Source organism: Odocoileus virginianus, chromosome 1 (assembly GCF_023699985.2).
Source record: "Odocoileus virginianus isolate 20LAN1187 ecotype Illinois chromosome 1, Ovbor_1.2, whole genome shotgun sequence".
NCBI lineage: Eukaryota > Metazoa > Chordata > Mammalia > Artiodactyla > Cervidae > Odocoileus > Odocoileus virginianus.
The window spans coordinates 89609068-89630646 of NC_069674.1; the positions used below are offsets into that span (position 1 = coordinate 89609068).

Sequence of the window (21579 nt, forward strand, 5' to 3'; positions counted from 1 at the left end):
CTAGCTTCTTGATTTTTATGGTTGTGTTATGTTTATGTAAGAGAATGTTCTCATATGTAGGCAATCCTAAAAGCCTGGGGTTCTTTTACTAAGGATGAAGAGGAATATGAGAATTAATTTACAAATTATAGTCTCTGTCGCTAAGATGCTGCTTCTTGTTCAGTCGCTCAGTTATGTCTGTCTGTTTATGACCCCATGGATTGCAGCACACCAGGCTTCCCTGTCCTTCACCATCTTCCAGAGCTTGCTGCTTCTTACTTCAGGACTATAAGTGAACACAGTAGTTGTTTATTTTTAACTCATCGGACTTGAAAATGGCTATGTAGTACTGCAGGTCTTTGGCTCTCAAATCTAAAAACACGGTCTTTGGTCTCCTGGCCCCCAAATTTAGTGAGATAGATTTTATAGTAACAAAGTTTAGCAGAATTCTGAAGCTTTTTGAATGAGCATTGAAAAAGATGCTGATTTGCCTGAAACCATCACATTTCTTACATAAATACCACCATTGTTAAATGATCCCATAATACCAGAATTTCTGTGGTTCTGATATGGAATCACGTATTGCTCCTTAAGTGGAGGTTATGTTAGGTCAGGTGACTTATCTGTTAGAATAATTGTCAAATAGGCACTATTCTGTAGTCTCTGATAACTTACAAATAAATATTGAAGTTTTTAATGTTTTATTTTTATATAGTATTATTTTACAAGTCTAATTTATGGTAAGGGGATATGTGAGGAAAAGTTTGATGCTTGGTTTTACTTCTGTTCTTCCATTTGCTCGGTACTTAACTTTTGTGACTTGTAGAGTATCATCGTTATCCTAAATTCTTTATTTAGATTCTCTCATATTTTTTAATCCATTTGACATAATTATCCATCTGCTGACTCCTAAAAATGACATCTAGGTTTCTGTATTTTGAGATCCTCTGCAGACTATATTGGGGCTTCCCTAGTTGCTCAGTGGTAAAGAACCCACCTGCCAGTGCAGATGTGGGTTTGATCCCTGGGTTGGGAAGATCCATCCCCTGGAAAAGGAAATGGCAACCCACTTACCTGGGAAATCCCAGACAGAAGAGCCAGGCAGGCTACAGTCCATGGGGTCACAAAGTGTTGGATACAGCTTAGTGACTAAACAACAGACTATATTATATTCTAGTGGGATCTTCGTAATAATGTCTCCTCAGAACACAATTGTCTGTAGCATGCTACTGGCCTTTTTTTGATAAACCATAATTATATCTTTCAACATTTCAATTAATAAGCCTTTCTGAAAGACATTCCAGAATATATTTTCAAGTGAGTTAGAAGATTTGCCCAAATAAATGTAATGTAATCTCATGTAATGGTAAGCTGAATGTTGAATTTTTGGATGATCACCCTAACTTAGTATTTGGGTTCAGATGCTTATGTTTTCCTAAAAATTTTTATTTACCTTGAGAATGCCACTTCCATTTAAAAATAAGGACTAGCAATTCAAATTAAGTTAAAAGATCAACTAAAATCCACATCTGTCACTTTTTTGCATGTGAAAATGCTAGGACTTCCATCTGATTTGTAATAGAATGAGAAGAAAAGGAGGCTGAATACTAGTTGTCAGAGGTGTGTTTTGGTGTTCAGCTTTTAATGAGGGAGTGGGGAAGACACTGCAAGCCTGTAACACGATGGCTTCACCTCGGAGGCACCTTCTGTACAGTAACAATTGAGCTCATGGAGTTCAGGGGAGAAGAGCTGGGAAGTTACTCCAGGTTCAGCTCATCCATCTCATCTCCCAACTGAAGGAGATTAATCAGAAACAAAATCCATGTGCCCTCTTTACAAAGGGAAGTTAAACTGAGTCAGAAAGAACAGCTTGTGAGGAGAACAAGTTAAATAAGAGTAGAACTGCGAATGTTTCATTCAACCTCCTCATACAGTCTGAAGATGTTACCAATTTCTCAGTGCCTATAATTAGAAAAATGGCATTTCAGAAGAATTAGAAGAAAATAGATTGGTAGGATATTTTAACATATTGTTTAACAAGCAAAAGGAAACAAGATGACATGGTGAAATCGTTGTTTTTAATCTCCTCATTGAATATTTCAGGTACTTTCTAAGGGAAAAATACCAGAGCAATAAAGGATATTTTGAATCTACTTTGAAAAAGTAGACTGATCTAAAAGCTTTCAACTTAATATTTAGAGAATTACATTAGTTGCATGTTTTATTATTAAAATATTATTCTAATCAAACTATGTTTAAATGGGAGTTGCATAGTCATACATTGAATAGAAATACTTTTATTTAAAAGAGCTTATCTCTTAACATTGAACTTAAGTAAAATACAAGTGTTCTTTGCTACTCTATCAAAAGATAATTTCTCCCCCTCATCAATGAAATGCTATTACCTTACCTACTTTATTTCTGGTGATACTTTTTACTACTAAATATATATTTATTTGTTTCTCATGTTTCTCTACCAGATTATAAGCTCCACTAGGACAGGAACTTTTTTGGATTAAATCAAGTATATAATGATGAAAAGTGCATGGCAATAATAGGGACTCAGTCAATTTAATAAATTCCCGTTTAGCAAGTTGCCTGGATTAACTGTCATTCTGCTTCTCAAGTAGGAAAAGAAAGCATTGAGGAAGTGTTGTGTAGATGGGGACTCAGGCTACAAGTGGCCCCAAACGATCTTATTTAGAGTCTTGTTCACAAGTCATTGGGAAGATGGATTCCAAATGTGCTACAAAGCTCTGGAGCAGGGATCATGTCTAAGACGGATCAATAATCTGAGCTCTTTCTTTCCTAACTTTCTTCCCCACTATATTCTGCTTTATTCTGGGTGGTTTACCCAGTGTCCTGCAAGTGGGCCTATTGTTTTCATCTCACAGTACTGAGAGGTCGTTCTCTCTTCATATTATACCTACCTTACCCTCTGCCCTGCTCTTAGTGGCGTGGTACTCCTGTCGGAGACAAAGAACAAGGTTTAAACTCGTTATTAAATAGATCTGGTGTCCATTGTCTATCTCTGCTGTTTATCTCCTCATTACAGGACAAACGAACCATAGTCTTGAATTTGCTAATTGGCATGTCATAAAGTAGAAATAACAAGGAGTTCTCTTTATATCTAATGTAAATAATTTGTCCACATATTCAACTTTTCTTCTAGATCACTCCAGTTCCTGGTACTCATCCACTTTTAGTTTTTGTGAACCCCAAAAGTGGTGGGAAGCAAGGAGAAAGGTATGTTTTTAAAAATCAGTTTTATTTACTGATTTTTAAAAAAGTCAGCTTTATTGACTGATTTTTAAAAAATCAGCTTTATTACTATTTCATATACATGTGAAAAGAGAAACTAAATTTATGGTATAAAAACATTTAAAACTATTATCCTTCATGGTTCAGTAATTTTAATTTGGAATAAATGGTGCTGTCATCTCTGTGTAACAATGTATATTGGTATGATCTCTCCCTATTTTACAGTTGAAATTTTAATATAGTAATGGCCTTTTGTAGAGATTTTATTATCATAAGTCAGATATCTGAATTCTCTCCATCCTGCCTATTACGTCCCTAGCTATTAACAAAGAGCTTTGCATACAGCACAGCTCCATAAATACTGTTGAATGAAAATTGGTTCTCTAGATGGTCAACAGGTGACTTCAGGTAAATCATCGCCCGGTAGTTAGGAACGGAATTCGTTGCCCGCCCAGCAGTAAGAAACAGAATTTACATTCAGCTTCTAGACAAAATATATTTTAATGATTAATTATCTGCATGTATGTTTGGAGAACATGATGACATATAAACTGGAGAAGAATAGTATATTTATTCAGAATTTTAATGAGCTGCATTATCTGGTGTCTCAGTTTTCTTGACAATATTTTTTTTCTTTTTGTAAAATTAATGATTAAATTCTAATAATTACTAAAAATATGAAAATTGCCACACTGAAGAGTAAATCTTATGTTATCCTAAGGGGTGTCATAAACAGAAATTTAGTTGTTACCTGTTACCTTAATAATTTCTAGAAATTTTTACTAATCCCAGTCAAAAAATGAGCAATCAGATAAAAGCACTCACACAAACACTATGATAATAAAATAGAAATTTCTATTGTGGTTTTACCAAATAATGAAGTTGAAATGTTTCTATGAATAATGGAATTTTGAAAAGTAATTTCCTTTCCTATCATTTAACTTTCCAACTTTATTTCAGTTAAATGAAGAATGGTCATTTTCCACTCAATAAAATATTATTTCTGCTTAAAAAGTTTTCCCTCTTTACCACCACACATATATATTTTAAACTCTGCTAAATATGATAGAAATTATTTTAAATATCTAGTGGCTTAGTGATATAAAGTATTTATAATGCTTTACTAAAGAGACTACTTGCCTTACCTTTTAGACACATGAAATAGTAAATGATGATGATAAAATCATTTCCTTCTTTACTACTCATAGTTTGTTTGTTGTTTATGATATTGATATCTTGAAAAGAAGCATACTCTTCACAAAGCAACAGATGAGACTAAAATTCATATTTGAAATTAGAAACAAATGGAGTATAAAGTGAAAAATAATTTCAAATGGAAAAATCCCCCTCAAATTAAGGGAACATTAATCTTGCTGAATGACCCTTAAATGAAATATCTTTCTCCCTCTTCTCCCAGTACTTAAAAATAATTCTTTAAAAAATAAGATAGATACACTGACATTATCAGTAAATTAAATTTAATGGGGCAAGGAGGATATTTGAGTGTTCCTATATGCACACTCACTTTATACACTAACAAGGACCATTCAAAGTCAAAAGAACTGTAAATATGTTTAAAGGAGCTCTATTATGTGTGTGATCACAAATTGTCCTGAATGCATAGCAGCCATCCTTCACAAATAAACAGGATTCTATTTAGGGTTTTCTTTTCAAAATATATTTCTTCCCTGGTGGCTTAGATGGTAAAGAATCCACCTGCAATCCAGGAGACCTGGGTTCGATCTCTGGGTTGGGAAGATCCCCTGGAAGAGAGCATGGCAACCCACTCCAGTATTCTTGCCTGGAGAATCCCCATGGACGGAGGAGCCTGGCAGGCTACAGTCCATGGGGTCACAAAGAGTCGGACATGACTGAGCGACTAAGCACACAGCACAGCATTCAGGGTTTTCCTTTCAAAATATGTAAATTTTCTTCTTTGATGTATTAGGTAAGCAGGAAAAGGTCACAGAAATAAAGATGCACACATAGATAGTTTCCCATACCCATCAACAGTGGTGGAAGTGCTTACACATCATTCAGACAGCAACACTTGAGAGAATCTAGTCTTTGCTAGAAACTGGGGATGAGATAGAAGATACAGCCCTGCAGGGAGGCAGACACATAAATAGATTTTCTACAATAACCCCAAGGTAGAAGCTTAGTTAAGAGTGTTTAAAATAAAGGTGCCATGGGAGTTCAGAGGAAAACAGTGATTGTCTCTGAAGACTCAAAAGTCTAGCTTTTGAGTGGCTGTAAGTAAATATTAGACAGGTGAAGGAAGAAAAGAGACATAATTGTGGATGGTTGTGCTGTTTTGGTAGGGAGCCAGAAGATATTCATTGGGGTTGAAATTTAAGAGGAAGAAGGAGAAAGATGAGATATATAAACTATTTTAAATATAATAAAATATCTTATAAGTTTCCTGACGCTGGCAGTGATTTTTCTTGTTGGAAACAGCATGGCTGTACTTAAGTAGCAGTGCAGAAGAAGGCTGGATAGGCAAGACGTTCACAGATCTGGGGAGAGAACTTGAAAGCCTGCAGTAAGGCATGAGATAGAATGACCAGGTATGGTAGACATTACTCAGTTAGAAGGTACAGGATTGTCCTCTGTTTCGGGTGCTGGGGAAAAAGAGGTCCCGAGAATGACTAAAATCATTCTTAAGACACTGCGTGGTATCATTATTCAAGATCTAGAATGCAAGGGTGTTGCATAAGGAAGTGGGAAGATATAAGCAGATATTTGGAGATTTCTATCAATAAACATGTGTGTGTGTGAAAGTTGCTCAGTCGTGTCTGAGTCTTTGTGACCCCATGGACTATACAATTCATGGAATTCTCCAGGCAAGAATACTGGAGTGGGTAGCCTTTCCCTTCTCCAGGGGATCTTCCCAACCCAGGAATCAAACTGGGGTCTTCTGCATTGCAGGTGGATTCTTCACCAACTGAGCTATCAAGTGCATCAGTAAACATAAGATGGATGTATTAAGATATATAGTAATATTTTCACATGTATGTAAAAACTAATTTTAAAAACTAAATATATTCCTTTACATGTGATATTTTGCCTTAGAATGGGATGTGTGTATACTTAGAAACATTTCTATTGTATTGGTTATACAATGATCAATTTATTTCAGAAAAAATGAATTGTTTGATATGTTCCTGGTGAAATAGTTTAGCAATTTTGTGAGCTAGCTCATCAAGCTGATTGTTTATGTGAAGTAATTAAGCAGATGGATCACAGTCTTCACTAACATATATACATACATACATACAAAGTGTCCAAAATCATTACATATATGGGATAAATAACTTTCATCTCTGTTCATCTCTGTTAGGGTGATCCAATTTGTAACTTATACAAGGACCTATTAAGAAAAGATATTTAACTAATTTTATCCTGATATTTTAAAGTATTTATTTGAAATCATATTAAATAATATTCAAAAGCAGGATAGAGAATGTTCCAAATCAGTGTGCATTTTAGAATAAAAACTTGGAGGTACCACTAAATTTACTTTTTTTCTTCTATGTTTTCACCTTTACAGAATTTACAGAAAATTCCAGTACCTACTAAATCCTCGTCAGGTTTACAGTCTTGCTGGAAATGGACCAATGCCAGGGTAAGTCTAAATATATTATTGCCATTAACTTACTTAATACTAATTAATTAAATAAGCAGCCTGACAAACCTAGAAATGTTATTCAAATACAGCAGCCAGATTAGTATAGATAACAACATTGAATATCAACTACATAAGAGTAACTAATGCAGATGTTGTTTTTCAAAATGATGTTTCAATCAGATTTTCCTTCTTTTAAAAATATTGTGAAGTAATTCTCATACTACTGCTAATGTTAATAATAATAAGAATAATTGCACCACAAACATACATGTATATTAGCTGGGTGCTGAAATAACTAAACCATTTATTGGTTGGAAGTGCTGCTCTCCTTTCCTTTCTTTATTAAATGTAAGATATAGATCTACTACAGAAGAAAAAATGCTGGTTAACAAAGACCGGAAATCATAATGTGATTTTTTTCATTTACTACCTACAAAATCCAATAACTATTACTCTCTTATACGATACTTTGTAATAGGAAAGATGTAGTGAAATACAATTATTTTTCAACAGATACCATATACTTTTGATGTCATCAGTATGCACTGAAATAAATCATTATTAGCTTGGCCTGTTTAACTAATTAATGTCATCTTTCACTGATCTGATTTCTGTCTATCAACATGATAGTAAACATTATACCAGATGAAGTAGAAAAAAGCTCCATAAACAAAGTTCTTTTTGAAAAATATGTCAGTATGATCAAAGTAAATCTTCTAGGTTATTCTCAGAAATGAGAAAGCAAATGTTAAAAGTTGTCTTTAAATGCTCAGAATAAAATGTATGCCATCAAATCTTCTGTTAGATAAATGAAACTATATGCAATTAATTAGCACAGGCTCCCACACTTATATTCCTCTTTTTCTTCCCTCCCTGCTACCTGTTGTCCAGGGCCAGTTTCAAATGCTGAGCAGTGATGGGTGGAACCTCCTTGCTGTAGAAGGCAGGCTCCCCATAGGAATTTAGTTCAGAACACTGCCTTTGTCAAACTCCAGTAGAGGGTCATGATCAGATTACTGACTAACTCAGCCACATGCAGTAAGTTCCAGCCTTGTCAAAGACAAGCAAAAGTAAAGCCTTGATATTAACACAGATGCTCAACTAGGGTGCCTCTTTTTCTTGTTCTTTAATATTCTCTGCTCTTCAAAAAAATAGCTCTTACTCTGCAGGGGCTTCCCAGGTGGCGCTAAGGAACCTGTATGCCAATGCAGGAGCCATAAAAGATGCGGGTTCCATCCCTGGGTTGGGAAGGTCCCCTGGAGGAGGGCATGGCAACCCACTCCAGTATTCTTGCCTGGAGAATTTCATGAACAGAGAAGCCTGGCAGGCTACAGTCTGTAGGATCACAGAGACTTGGACATGACTGAAGAGACTTAGTATTCAGCACGTACTGCAGGATTAAGGAACCGTGCTTTAAGAAGTTTAGCTATTCCAAGACCTTTGTAGCTCCACTAGACCAAGTAAATCCAGGACTTGCTTGTATTTTATAGTTAAATTAAATGTCTGCTGACTCTGATCATTATAAACCTCATCATTTAACTGCCCTGTGTTGTCATCATCTTCTCCATGAAACGAAGAAATAGTACCAGCCTCATAGGATAGTTATGAAGTAAAGTTGGGATGATCCCATGAAGCATATAAAAGTACTTATTACATAATATGTCCCTGATGAATTTTATTTATCAATATCATTTGTAGTAGTGTTAATTAATAACATAATTGCTGTGTAGCTCTATATAAAAATACTGTAGTAACATTGATTTTAGCCTTATTTTCAATTTCATTTTTTTTCCTACTGCACTTTAAATATATATTACATGTTTCCTTTTACTCTCTGTTAGGCATCCTATTACCTTATATATTTTAATATTTTGAAACATCAAAGTAAAATATGTACTTTTATAATTTCACACTACAATGAATATAATTTAGAGATTAAGTTAAGGGCCCCACTTTAAGGTCTAGCACCTCTCAGGGTATTATTATTGTGAATTGTTTGTATGTATCCTCAAAGATCTCCTATAAATATAGATATTAATATATGTATATTAGGGCTTCCCAGGTGGTGCAATGGTAAAGAATCTGCCTGCCAATGTAGGAGATGTAAGACATGTGGGTTCGATCCCTGGGTCAGGAAGATCCTCTGGAGTAGGAAATGGTACTGCACTCCAGTATTCTTGCCTGGAAAATTCTGTGGGCAGAGAAGCCTGGCAGGCTTTATTCCCTGGGATCACAAAGAGTCAGACATGACTGAGTGAATGCATTCACATATATACAATGTATTCATATATAGACCTACATGTATGTTTTGTATAGAGAAATAGATCTTTTATATAATTTAAAGTATAGTTTTTTGTTGCTCTTCAGCTTGTTCCTTTTTGCTCAAAAGCATATGGTGAATATTGTTTGAATTCAGTAGATACTGATAAATTTAAATGTTTTTAAGAGCTGTACAGTATTCCATAGTTTTTTTTTTTTTTTAAGCTACTCTTACTGGGAAATATTTGTATTGCCTGCACTTTAAAATTATTGGAATAATTTAAGTTAATCAATCTGTTTTTAGAAGCATATTCAAATATCTTAAATTTTACTTGTCAGGTTCTGCTGAATTACTATACAGAAACTTTGTATTGAATTATAATCCCAAAAGCAATATATGATGTTTTAGTTCCCATAACATCTTTTAAATTGGCTATCTTCTGTAATTTTTATTTTTGTCAAAGGTAAAAATATATCCTTATTTTTATTTGCATGGCTAATCAATTGTAAAGTTGGATATGGCATTAGTTAGACTGACTTTTCTATAAACAACAGAAATAAAATCTAGTTTCTGATCCAATATAGTTTACTGAAAAGTTATGAAGTTGCTCATAGAATTAATGGAAAAATGAAGAAATATGTTTCAGAAAAGACAGGTATCAGAGCAGTTTGAGGAAACTCCTCAAACTAGAATGGCTGATTCTTGTTGATGTATGACAGAAAACCACAAAATTCTGTAAAGCAATTATCCTTCAATTAAAAAAAAAAAAAAGAACAGAAAAGGACAGTTAGAGGAAACTCTGACTAAGAAGACAGAGTCCCTAGGTTACTGCTAAGAGAAATTGACTCCAAATGCTTCAGGTATCCTTATTCCTCTATTCAAGATTCAAATCCTCAGGAGAATCATATTTTTGGCTTCTCTTGTTTCCTATGTCACAATCTTAACACTTTTGAACAGGGCTTCTTGATTAACAAGATTACTATCAAATTATTTGTTTCCTCAAAGCCAAATGAGGATGCCATAACCTGAGGATGAAAGAGAAATTCTTGGTGGGAGTAAAACAGTATGTGTTCACCACCATCCAACCATTGAATTATCCAATATCTTTTCTTTTCTGAAGATAAAAGTTGAAAAAAAAATACCAATCATTACTAATGCTACTAAATATGTCAGCAAAAATACACATCTTCCTAAAATGTAGATAACCCAGCATTTTGTATAGTTACTATATCTAGCTTCAAGTCCTGGTTCTTGGAAACATTTCTGGGGATGACTATTTTCTCCTTTATCTTTATCCTTTTGATCTCAATGTACATAAATATAATGAGAAAAATGTATATTTAACTATAAATGAATTTCATTAAATGACACTATTAATAATACAAAAAATGAAACACATGTAAAGCCTATAGGCCTACAGTCCTAGTTTTACTACTGGTTGAAAGCTGTAGCTGAAGCATAAAACATTTCTTAGCTTCCTGGAAATGTTTCCCCAGTGTAGGGACTCAAGTAGTTTTAGCTGATAGGTCTGAGATTTTGGTAGTACTGCTTGTGTAGAGCAGAATTCATTTCTCACTTACTTTGAGTGACAGGTGTGGTAGTACATGGCACTATTAGTACTGTTTAGCAAATATTTCCAGATCTCCTTCCAGGCACTTGATTTTGACTTCACTCCTTTCACCTTGGTATTAAGAGTGGCCTCTGACTTTCTCTTATAATAAAGTGTGACCAGAAAGTAGAGTTTCCACTTTTTCTCTTCCTATACCACAGTGATCAACAGTATTGGCCTGAAAATATGGAGAGAGAGGGCCCCCATCCCCAGCCTTACCCAAGATCTCCATAGAATGAATGATAAATAAGCCTCTGTAAGATTATGCCACTAATATTGGGGGTAGTTTGTTACTGTGTGTAACCTCATCCTTACAACTAAACCAGTGATTGGAGCAGAAATCTTATTAGCACTCCTTACTTCCATTGTAGAGCAGCAAATCTATTTCTCCTTGGGAATTAGAGTCAGTTTTATACCAATCAACATCATATTTGTCACTTATGCCTATTTGTCTAGTGCTACGAGGCACCTCAAAATGTCCAAGTATCAGTTTTCAGCTTCAATTCAATGAAAATTTTGTCTCAAATGCATTCCTCTTTGGTGTTAAAACATTGAAAACATAAGAGTTAAGGACCTAGAGAGTGTGAAGCAAAATGTTTGAAAGAGTGTATTAGCCAGTGTTCTTTACTGAAACTGAACCAATAGTATATATTTTGAAGAAAGATTTATTATATGGAATTAGCTCACATGTTAATTGAGGCTGACAAATCCAAATTTATAGCATGGATATTTATTTTGAGCTCACAGGCTGGCAAGCTGCTATAGAACTAAGAAGTGTCTATATCCTAGTTCAGAGGTGATCACACTGGAGAATTCTCTTTCCTGGGATAGGATCAACATTTTGTTCTATCAGACTTTCAAGTGATTGGATGAGGCTCACCTGTTTTAGAGAGGGCAATTTGCTTTACACAGTCTACTGATTCAAATGTTAAATCTCATTGAAAAATACCCTCACAGAAACACCCAAAGTAATATTTGATCAGCTCTCTGGACATACATCGCCTAGCCAATTTTACACATAAAATTAAGATTCACAGTGAGTATTAATGTATTAACTATAATAAGTTGTAAGTTTCAATACCCAAACTCCAGAATCATTTTGGCTCTAGAACCATATTTTCTGAATTGGGTAAAACAGCAAAATATAGTTCAGAACATATGACATAGCTGTTTGATAGTGTAAGTGCTCCTACTGATTCAGTGACTGAGTCTTTTAGTAGGTTATTTCAGTGTGCTCTGGACAACAGTTTCTCCCTAATAAAACATGTAAGACAATCTTTACATCTCTAGGGCATCAACCCACTCTCTTTCTTCCTTCTCAGTGAAAGGCATTCCTCGAAAGGAGACAGCAATATGTGAGATACCATGATAGTGTATTGGAGAAAGAAATAGCAATCCACTCCAGTATTCTTCCCTGAATAATCCCATGGACAGAGGATCCTGGTGGGCTACAGTCCATAGACTCTCAAAGAGTGGGACCTGACTGAGTGACTGAGCATATGATAAAGCATTCAGTAAGTCATTTGCTGTGACCACTGACAAAGGCATAATGGGAAGGAAAAGTTGGTACAATTTCTAGAACACATGTCTAGTTAGTAAGGACAAATGGCTGCAGTTGTATTATGGAAAGGAACCAATGACTTTAGGCTACCCTTAAGTAGATGGGTTAAATTCCCTTGAGTTGTAGTAACATATTGGAATTCACTAATTGGTTCACTCAATGACAACTGAGTACTCCAGAGTTAGTAACTACTCTTTTTGTTAAATTCCTGTTGTTTATCCCTTCCAGAGCTTCTATCCCTACCAATATGAACATGAGTGTTCAAAACACTCATGGAGTGGCTATGAAAAATTGCTAACTGGCATTTCTTTGGAACAGTAATAGTCCCAATATTGGGTCCACTCTGAGAAATTCACTTACATAAATTTTCCTCCCATCACTAATCGTCCATTCTTGCCTTTTCCAAGTCCTTAATAGTGTCACATATATTTGTTATTAGTCGGTACTATTGAACTCGAATGTTTCCTAAACTCTGAACATCTCTCTATCCAGAAAAGGTAAACAGGAAATTTTATTGTTTGAGATACTGCCCAATGGTGAAATGTCATTTTTTCTCCTTATACTCAAATTATTCCTGGTTTAGTTGTACTGCCACTGTAGCCTACTGCTGGCTACTTCTGATATATCATGGAGAGGCACTGGAAAATGAGTGCCTCTTATTTTACCCCTAAACAGTGAGAATGGAGAACTCCCTATGAGGGCATAGGTATGGGTTGTAAGAGGGATTGGGAGTACAGCCTGATTTATAATATCTGAGGTGTAGGCCTAGACAAAGCTCCCCAACTGGTTATATGGAGATGGCATGGATAAGCACTGATTTAGGAGATTAATTGCTATATAATAGGTATTAGAGGCCATAATAATATCCTGAAATTAGAGTACTTCCCAATTAATAATAATCACTTTAAATTCTTAGACAACCATGAATCTTTTGTGTTACCATTTTTGCAGGTTGCCTCATATGGCTGAATCAGGAATCTATTTTGATCTTTATTCAAATTTAGAAAAAGATTTCTCACAGACCTAGGTTTGGCTACATGCCTATCACATTGTTTGGGTCAATATAGCTGGTTTCTTTGTTTGATACATGTTCCAATATTGTATTCAGCAGCATGTTCCTCTATAATCAAATAAGGCCAAAACAAGAGATGATCTAAACAAACACTATTTCTTTAACTTTTTATTTCCTATGTAAAGCATATGCCCTTTTACTTGTATATTTTCATTTTGATTTGCCTTTTCTCATGTTCATTTTAAAATCTTATGGCATAAGTATTTACATCATCATTTTATATTTGTTGGAGGAGTTTTCTTTTACTTTGTTCTAGTTGCTTTCTGTTTGTATAGTTTGTTCTTTTTTGTCCATATAAATATATAAAAATTTCATCTGTTAATTCTATGCTGAATACTTTCTCAGTTTTACATTTTGGAAAACCTTTCCTCAAGCCAAAGTTACTGAAATGTTCTTTATATATTTTAATTTTTATATTTTGTTTTAAATTCTAACCTTTAATCTTTGAAAATTGCAAGTTTTTTAGAGATGCATTGACAGAAAGGATGAGATCAGAATGGAATGCTTTTTTCCTTCAGATAAAAATCTAGCTGTCCCAACAAAAGTTGTTCATTAGTTCACCATTTTACCACTGATTTGACATCTTTCATATAAAGTGAAAGCATATTTATGTTAGACTATCATTGCACTTTTCTTTGCTTCATTGATCTATTTATTGATTCTCACTAGTGACTGTCTTTTTGTAAGTCCCTATTATGCCCTCAAAATTTAATGACATTTACTCTCCTCAGTGTGTTGTTCTTGTCTTGAATCTTAAAATATGAGTTTGAATGGAATTGGATTGAATTTCTAGTTTCATCTTGATCATTTCTTTTTACATTGTTTAATTTAAAAGCTTTATTTCCCCTCACAATTAGTAAATGGGTTTCATATTAGTTCAACTGGAAATTTTCTTCCTATAGTTGCCTTTCTCATTGACCACACTGTTGGCAGGAAAATTACTTTCTCACTGGGGAAGGGTGTCCTGTTTTATCTCTGATGTCAGTGCCCAAGTTGCATGGCTAGTGGTAGACCACATTTCTAAGAGAGCTGCTCTTCAGATGTATTCCAGGAGGCAAATGCCATAGGTAGCTGTCCTGAAACAGGATTCTGGCAGGTGATGCTGTAACCCTTCACTAGTCCCATAGCTGACCTGCTCACTTGTTGTAACTCCTCCCATCCCTGCTTCCAGCTGTGCCATCCCTGATCCTGGGTCAACTGCAGAAGGTGTCTTTACAGTGGTGCCCTTTCAATGTATTGCTTTTGAAACTATTCTATTCTGTAAGGTTTCTTTACTAACTTAATAACCATTGTGATTTGATTTTTATTTTTGGTTTATTACTTTTCCAAGGCTACTGTTAAAAAGTAGATATACTTTTAAAAAAATAAATATTTTATCTGCCGCCTTGAACCTACAGAACCTTTATTCATTCTTTTAATTTCCTTTTTTTCCTCATTTTTCCTTTTTCTCGATTTTTAAAATCTTTTTGTATGCATCTCTTCTTTCATCCTATCTTTATTTCTTTTCTCACATTATGTTTAGAAGTTTTGTTTTTTTTTTTAATGTACTGAAACCTTGATAATACCTGGTATGAGTTAGCTAGAACTACCAAAACTCTCTGGTCACTTCCCTTGTTATCTTTGTTTTTAAGACATAAATAGGTGTTTGTTTTTATTATGTCTCTTTATATAAATTCTTTCACTCTGTAATGAGTATTTTAGTTAAAGATATCTGAAACTAGAATCTGTATCCTATAAAGTTGTTTCATCCTGATGAAGCATACTGTGATATAACTGAATAATTTGTTTGCTGGTATAAATTTTTTTTGCAAAAAAGAAATATATTATATATATCTTACTGGTCTTCACAGAATGAGTTTTCTTTCCCTCACAACATGATAATAAATATGCACATCTCTAGCTGTTATACCAACTGCATATGCTAATGTGACTTATGAAAAGTTAATATCAAGTTTTCTGTATACATGTGATATTGGTTATTCCCTCTGACTTTAAGCTTCATGAAAGTACAGATGGCTTATTCTGATACCATCCCTAAAATATTTAAGTAAAAAATAACAAGTATTTATTGAATTGAGAAAAATATACAAGATCAATATTTTTAAATTATGTAAATTATTTTCCAGATCTTTCAGCATAGGTAGACATGGAGAATTGTTCTGAAATGAGTGCTTTATAAAAGTCTTTGGTTTTATCTACCTGAACTAAATGTATAACATATATAATTTTTAAAAAATGAAATGTAACGGTCAACATACAGATTCACATATTCCAAGTATTACACATATTTCCATATTAAAGCCTTGGAATATATTCTCCTGTTAAAATAAATTTGTAATTTAGAAAACACATAACACATTCCACAGATTTCATGACTTTCTTAATTTAAAATGCTATTTTATATAAAAAAATTTCTACCATATTTTACTTAAATAAAAACCCTTTTGAATCAGAATTTATGACCTATTACTTATATCTCTTTTATGAAATCTTGTTATGTCAAAGAGCTGAACAAATCCTTAAGATGCTAAGGAAATGTTAATCAAAAGAAGAAATGAAGAACCCCAGAGTTAGTAGAAGGAAAGAAATCATAAAAATAAGAGCAGAAATAATTGAAATAGAAACAAAGGAGACTATAGCAAAAATAGGATATAAAATTAGTAAACCAAAATACCTTGCATTTCTATACACTAACAATGAAAAAAACAGAAAGAGAATTAAGGAAACAATCCCATTCACCATTGTGATGAAAAGAATAAAATACTTATGAATAAATCTACCTAAAGAAATAAAAGACCTATATGAAACACTGATGAAAGGAATCAAAGATGACACAAATAGATGGAGAAATATGCAGTGTTCATGGATCAGAAAAATCAATATAGTGAAAATGAGTATACTATCCAAAGCAATCTATAGATTCAATGCAATCCCTATCAAGCTACCAATGGTATTTTTCACAGAAGTAGAACAAATAATTTCACAATTTGTATGGAAATACAAAAAAACCTCAAATAGCCAAAGCAATCTTGAGAAAGAAGAATGGATCTGGAGAAATCAACCTGCCTGACTTCAGACTACCCTACAAAGCTACAGTCTTCAAGACAGTATGTTACTGACACAAAGACAAAAATATAGATCAGTGGAACAAAATAGAAAGCCCAGAGATAAATCCACACACCTACAGACACCTTATCTTTGATAAAGGAGGCAAGAATATACAATGGAGAAAAGACAATCTCTTTAACAAGTGGTGCTGGGAAAACTGGTCAGGCACATGTAAAGGAGTGAAACTAGAACACTTTCTAACACCATATGCAAAAATAAACACAAAATTGTTTGAAGATCTAAATGGAACACCAGAAACTTTAAAACTGCTAGAGAAAAACATAGACAAAACACTCTCTGACATAAATCAGAGCAAGATCCTCTATGACCCACTTCCCAGAGTAATGGAAATAAAAGCAAAAATAAACAAATGGGACCTAATTAAACTTAAAAGCTTAGCACAACAAAGGAAACTATAAGCAAGGTAAAAAGACATCCTTCAGAATGGGAGAATAAAATAGAAAACAAAGCAACTGACAAAGAATTAATATAAAAAATATATAAGCAGTTCAATACCAGAGAAGTAAACAACACAATAAAAAAATGGGCCAAGGAGTTAAACAGACATTTCTCCAAAGAAGACATACAGATGGCTAACACACATGAAAAGATTCTCAACATCACTCTTTATCAGAGAAATGCAAATCAAAACCACAATGAGGTATCATCTCATGCCAGTCAGAATGACTGCTATCAAAAAGTCTACAAACAATAAATGCTGGAGAGGATGTGGAGAAAAGGGAACCCTCTTACATTGTTGGTGGGAATGCAAGCTAGTACAGTCACTATGGAGAACAGTGTGGAGATTCCTTAAAAAACTGGAAATAGAACTGCCATATGATCCAGAAATCCCACTGCTGGGTGCACACACCCAGGAAACCGAATTAAAAGAGACATGTTTTCCCCAATGTTCATTGTAGCACTGTTTACAATAGCCTGGACATGGAAGAAACCTAAAGGTCAACTGGCAGACAAATGGATAAGAAAGCTGTAGTACATACACACAATGGAATATTACTCAGCTATTAAAAAGAACACATTTGAATCATTTCTAATGAGGTAGATGAAACTGGAGCCTATTATACAGTGTGAAGTCAGAAAAACACCAATACAGTATATTAACGCATATATATGGAATTTAGAAAGATGGTAACAATGACCCTATATACGAGACAGCAAAAGAGACACAGATAAAAAGAACAGACTGTTGGACACTGTTGGAGAAAGTGAGGGTGGGATGATTTGAGAGAATAGCATTGAAACACATATATTACCATTTGTAGAATAGATGACCAGTCCAAGTTCGGTGCATGAAACAGGGAACTCAAATGCGGTGCACTGGGACAACCCAAAGGGATGGGGTGGGGAAGGAAGTGGGAGTGGTGTTCGGGATGAGGGACACATATACACCCATGGCTGATTCATGTTAATGTATGGCAAAAACCACCACAATATTGTAATTAGCCTCCAATTAAAATAAGTAAATTAATTAAAAAAAATTCAATCTGGCTCTATTGGAAATTTCCAGAAAAATAAGCATTGCTTTGCCAGTGTAAGAATAAAGCTCTCAACTTACCCTTTCAGTCCTAATGAATCATAAAATATGATGTAGATGATTTTGCAACCCCCCAATTAAATGTATGGGCATAATTCTGTCTCTGGCTTGATCATAATTCTGTCTTACCAACTGAGTCTGAGTATCAATCTATGCTTCTGTACTAAAGATCTGCAGGTTAAACAAGTAATAAAAATACAACATGCTCCTAGAGTTAACAAAGTCATATAACTTCCAGTCCTGCAAAAGAATTTTGGGTATTACAATTCTATAGTCACTTTCCACAAACATCAACAAATTGATTATGACTTTAAAGATGTTGAAAAATCTGAACTTTTATTATTCATTTCACAGAGAAAATAATAGCTAAAGAACAGGTTATAGATCCTAAGCTATTGTTAGAGGTGATTACTTATCCAAATTTGTTGAACACTGTAAAAATATGACATTTTCTCCTAAATTGGCTGTTGGAAATGAATGATTCATTTGTCTCTATCCTTTTACCTGTTGCTTATTTTATTCTACAAAAGTCAGCTTTCTAATAAATATCATAAGCTATTTTAGTTGACTGTCCTCAGTTTGCTGTTACTAAGTCTGTTAAGCAAGCTCCCTGGCACAACTTTATTGTCAGCCCCAGGGAGTCAAATAGCAATGTCTTACTAATGAGTGAAAATAAGAAAACTCATAGGAGATGATTATCTCAGAATCCTTTATTAATGATAATTTAGTGAACTACTCCTATAATTTAATTAGGAATAATAACTAGACTATTAAATGTAGTCCACTCTAAACAGAATAATGATGCAACAGCTAAGTAAAGTGTGAAATGGTAGTTTACTAATAACAACATGTATGTGTGTATATATATATTTAATATTAGTAAATTGATTCAGCATATATTAATTCAGTGGCTACCAGTTGCTAGGAAAAAGTCTTAGCAATGCCAACCCACTATGAACAAAAGAGACAACACTTTCTGCTCTCATAGTCTTATATTTTAGTAGAAAATGGCACACATTAAAGTAATGTCAGCAAGGAAGGCAGAGTGTACACTGGTAGTCAGAGTTCTGTGACGGTTCTTTTAAATAGGCTGAGCAGGGAAGGACTCACTGAGTATAGACATGAAGGAGATGAGGGAACAAGTATTTGGTTATTTATAGAATAACATATGGGCTTCCAAGGTGGCACTAGTGGTAAAGAGCCTGCCTGCCAGTGCAGAAGATGTAATAACATTTAAAGCAGAGGAAAGAGCAAGAGTAAAAGCATCATGACTGGAGAATATTTGACATATTGGGAAACATTAGCAGGAAGTTCAGGGTGGCTGGAGCAGAATGAATAGAGATAGCATATTAGGATAGTACTGATGGGTTAAATCACATAGGGTCTTACAGCTACTCTGACCATAATAATTACTTTTACCTGGGATTCTCCTGGTTTATTCCTGGTGTTCCAGCATCCAACCCAATTTAGTATTAGCATAAGAATTTGGTATTTTTAATTTAAATATGATTATCAATGGGTACATTATATAATGAGTATATCATAATAAACTTGAGGGGTTTGAGATTTGTCTAATTTGTTCATCATGCTTCTACTGTTATCCTCTAACAGGATGCAAAATGTCTAATGAACAGAGTTCATGAACATATCTAATGAACAGAGTTTTCATTTTGACTTATAATTATTTCATCTAAAAAAGCAGAAAAAAACCCCCTCTTTTCCCAACCCTTCCCACATAAAAGCAACAATTTCTTCTGAAATACAATATACAGAGAATTCAAAGATAAAATTCAATGTTCACTGGAAAAGCTTGTTGGCCAACTGGTATACTTGTTATGCTAGTCCATTATGCTGTGGCCTGTGCCTCTCATCTTGTAAGATGTGAAGGGGAACAGATATAATAATCAGCATTGTCAGTGTAGAACTGATAAATCATAGAATAGATGGACATGAAATATATGTAAGGAAGAGAAGTTGAACAGTCTGCTAAGTATGTTTAATGAGGTTTGAATACTCTTCCTAGGTGTCTTATTAAACAAACATGTCATATGTAAATATTGTGTTGAGCCTCTCCAATTAAAAAAATACTTTTATATAATACATTTTTATTTTGCAATAACACTTTTCAGCAAATATTTCTCAAAAAGGAAAATGCATACTAAATGAAAAATTAAGTTCTGAATTTCTGTGTTTTAAAAAGTATTGATGATGAATATGTAATTTGTATGAAATATTTATCAATCTATCCCATTTGTGATGGGAACTCTAGTGATGTCATGGACCACATGGAAACCATAAACACAAATATGCTAAATAAGCATAAGTATCTGTTTCAAATTAATAGTGAGTTCTTTGCTTGTAGGCAATCTTTTAAACTGCAGAAAATCCGTTTGCATTTCACTCTTTTAAATATGGGGCTTCCCACATGGTGCTCATGGTAAAGAACCCTCCTGCCAATTCAGGTAGACATAAGAGATGCAGGTTCGATCCCTGGATAGGGAAGATGCCCTTGAGGAGGGCATGGCAACCCTCTCCAGTATTCATTCTTGCCTGGAGAATCCCATGGACAGAGGAGCCTGGCAGGCTGTAGTTCATAGGGTTGCACACAATCAGACACAACTGAAGCAACTTAGCATGTGTGCAAATTTTTAAATATGATTTTTTCATTTAGATATAGTGTGTCTTTTAAATTAATGTACATTTTTTATTTCAAGCTTTCTTATATGTGTTATAAGTAAGAATATTTATTAAGGTTTTGGTTATACAAGTAAAAGAAAAACTTTTAAAACATAAAGTAATGCCATTTTTACATCAGAGTGATCAGAATGTTTTAAATAGAAAATTTGTTTTCTGCAATAATTATTTTAGTGCATTCAATTTTTGAACTCTCAATCAAGTTTTTGGAAGTTTGTTTCGATGATGGAAAATACTGGACATCATTGATAATGTTATCATAGACTCAGTTAAAAAGTACAGCCCTGAAGATTTAATTATTTGTTTTTGTGGTGATAATTTAAATATACAGCTTGGTAAACTACATCATTATGACAAAAATGTTTTTTACTAAAGTAAGAAACATATAGATAAAGATATATGCTTTGAATTGGTAGTGGCATGCACATAAATGATAATTGCTTTCAAAGACACTTTAACAGTCTTATGAATTACAATGAAAGCCTTAATTGTCAAGTTGTATGCATATGCACATGCTCACACACATTCACAAATTATTCAATCATTCTCTTACTGATTCTACAGACACTAAGGGACCTTTGGGGGAAAAAAAAGTAAGACTCAAATCTTAGGTCACTGAGGTAATGAAGTCTTTAAAATCTCTATGGATAACAGTATACTGGCTCGACTTTTTCAGATTATGCCCTCCTTATCAATGTAGAACTGTAAAACTCAAGTTTAAGATAATCTGATATGGAGGCAATCAGCTTATAGAAATATACAATTTGATCTTATCTTTTCATTTTTTTCATAAAATTATTGTTCAAAATTGTTCATATGAAAAGTCAATCAAGTAAAAACATTAACTATATC

At 34.0% G+C, this 21579-nt stretch overlaps 1 protein-coding gene across 8 annotated transcripts in view; it reads left to right on the forward strand.

The window, feature by feature from the left end:
• Positions 1-21579, forward strand: part of DGKB (diacylglycerol kinase beta) — an 824229-nt gene that overhangs the window by 295466 nt on the left and 507184 nt on the right. For all 8 annotated transcript variants that reach the window (XM_070470763.1, XM_070470758.1, XM_070470752.1 and 5 more), the window contains 2 exons: positions 3152-3225; positions 6791-6865. In XM_070470763.1, coding sequence (XP_070326864.1) covers positions 3152-3225; positions 6791-6865 — 149 coding nt within the window. The remainder of the gene's footprint in view (positions 1-3151; positions 3226-6790; positions 6866-21579) is intronic.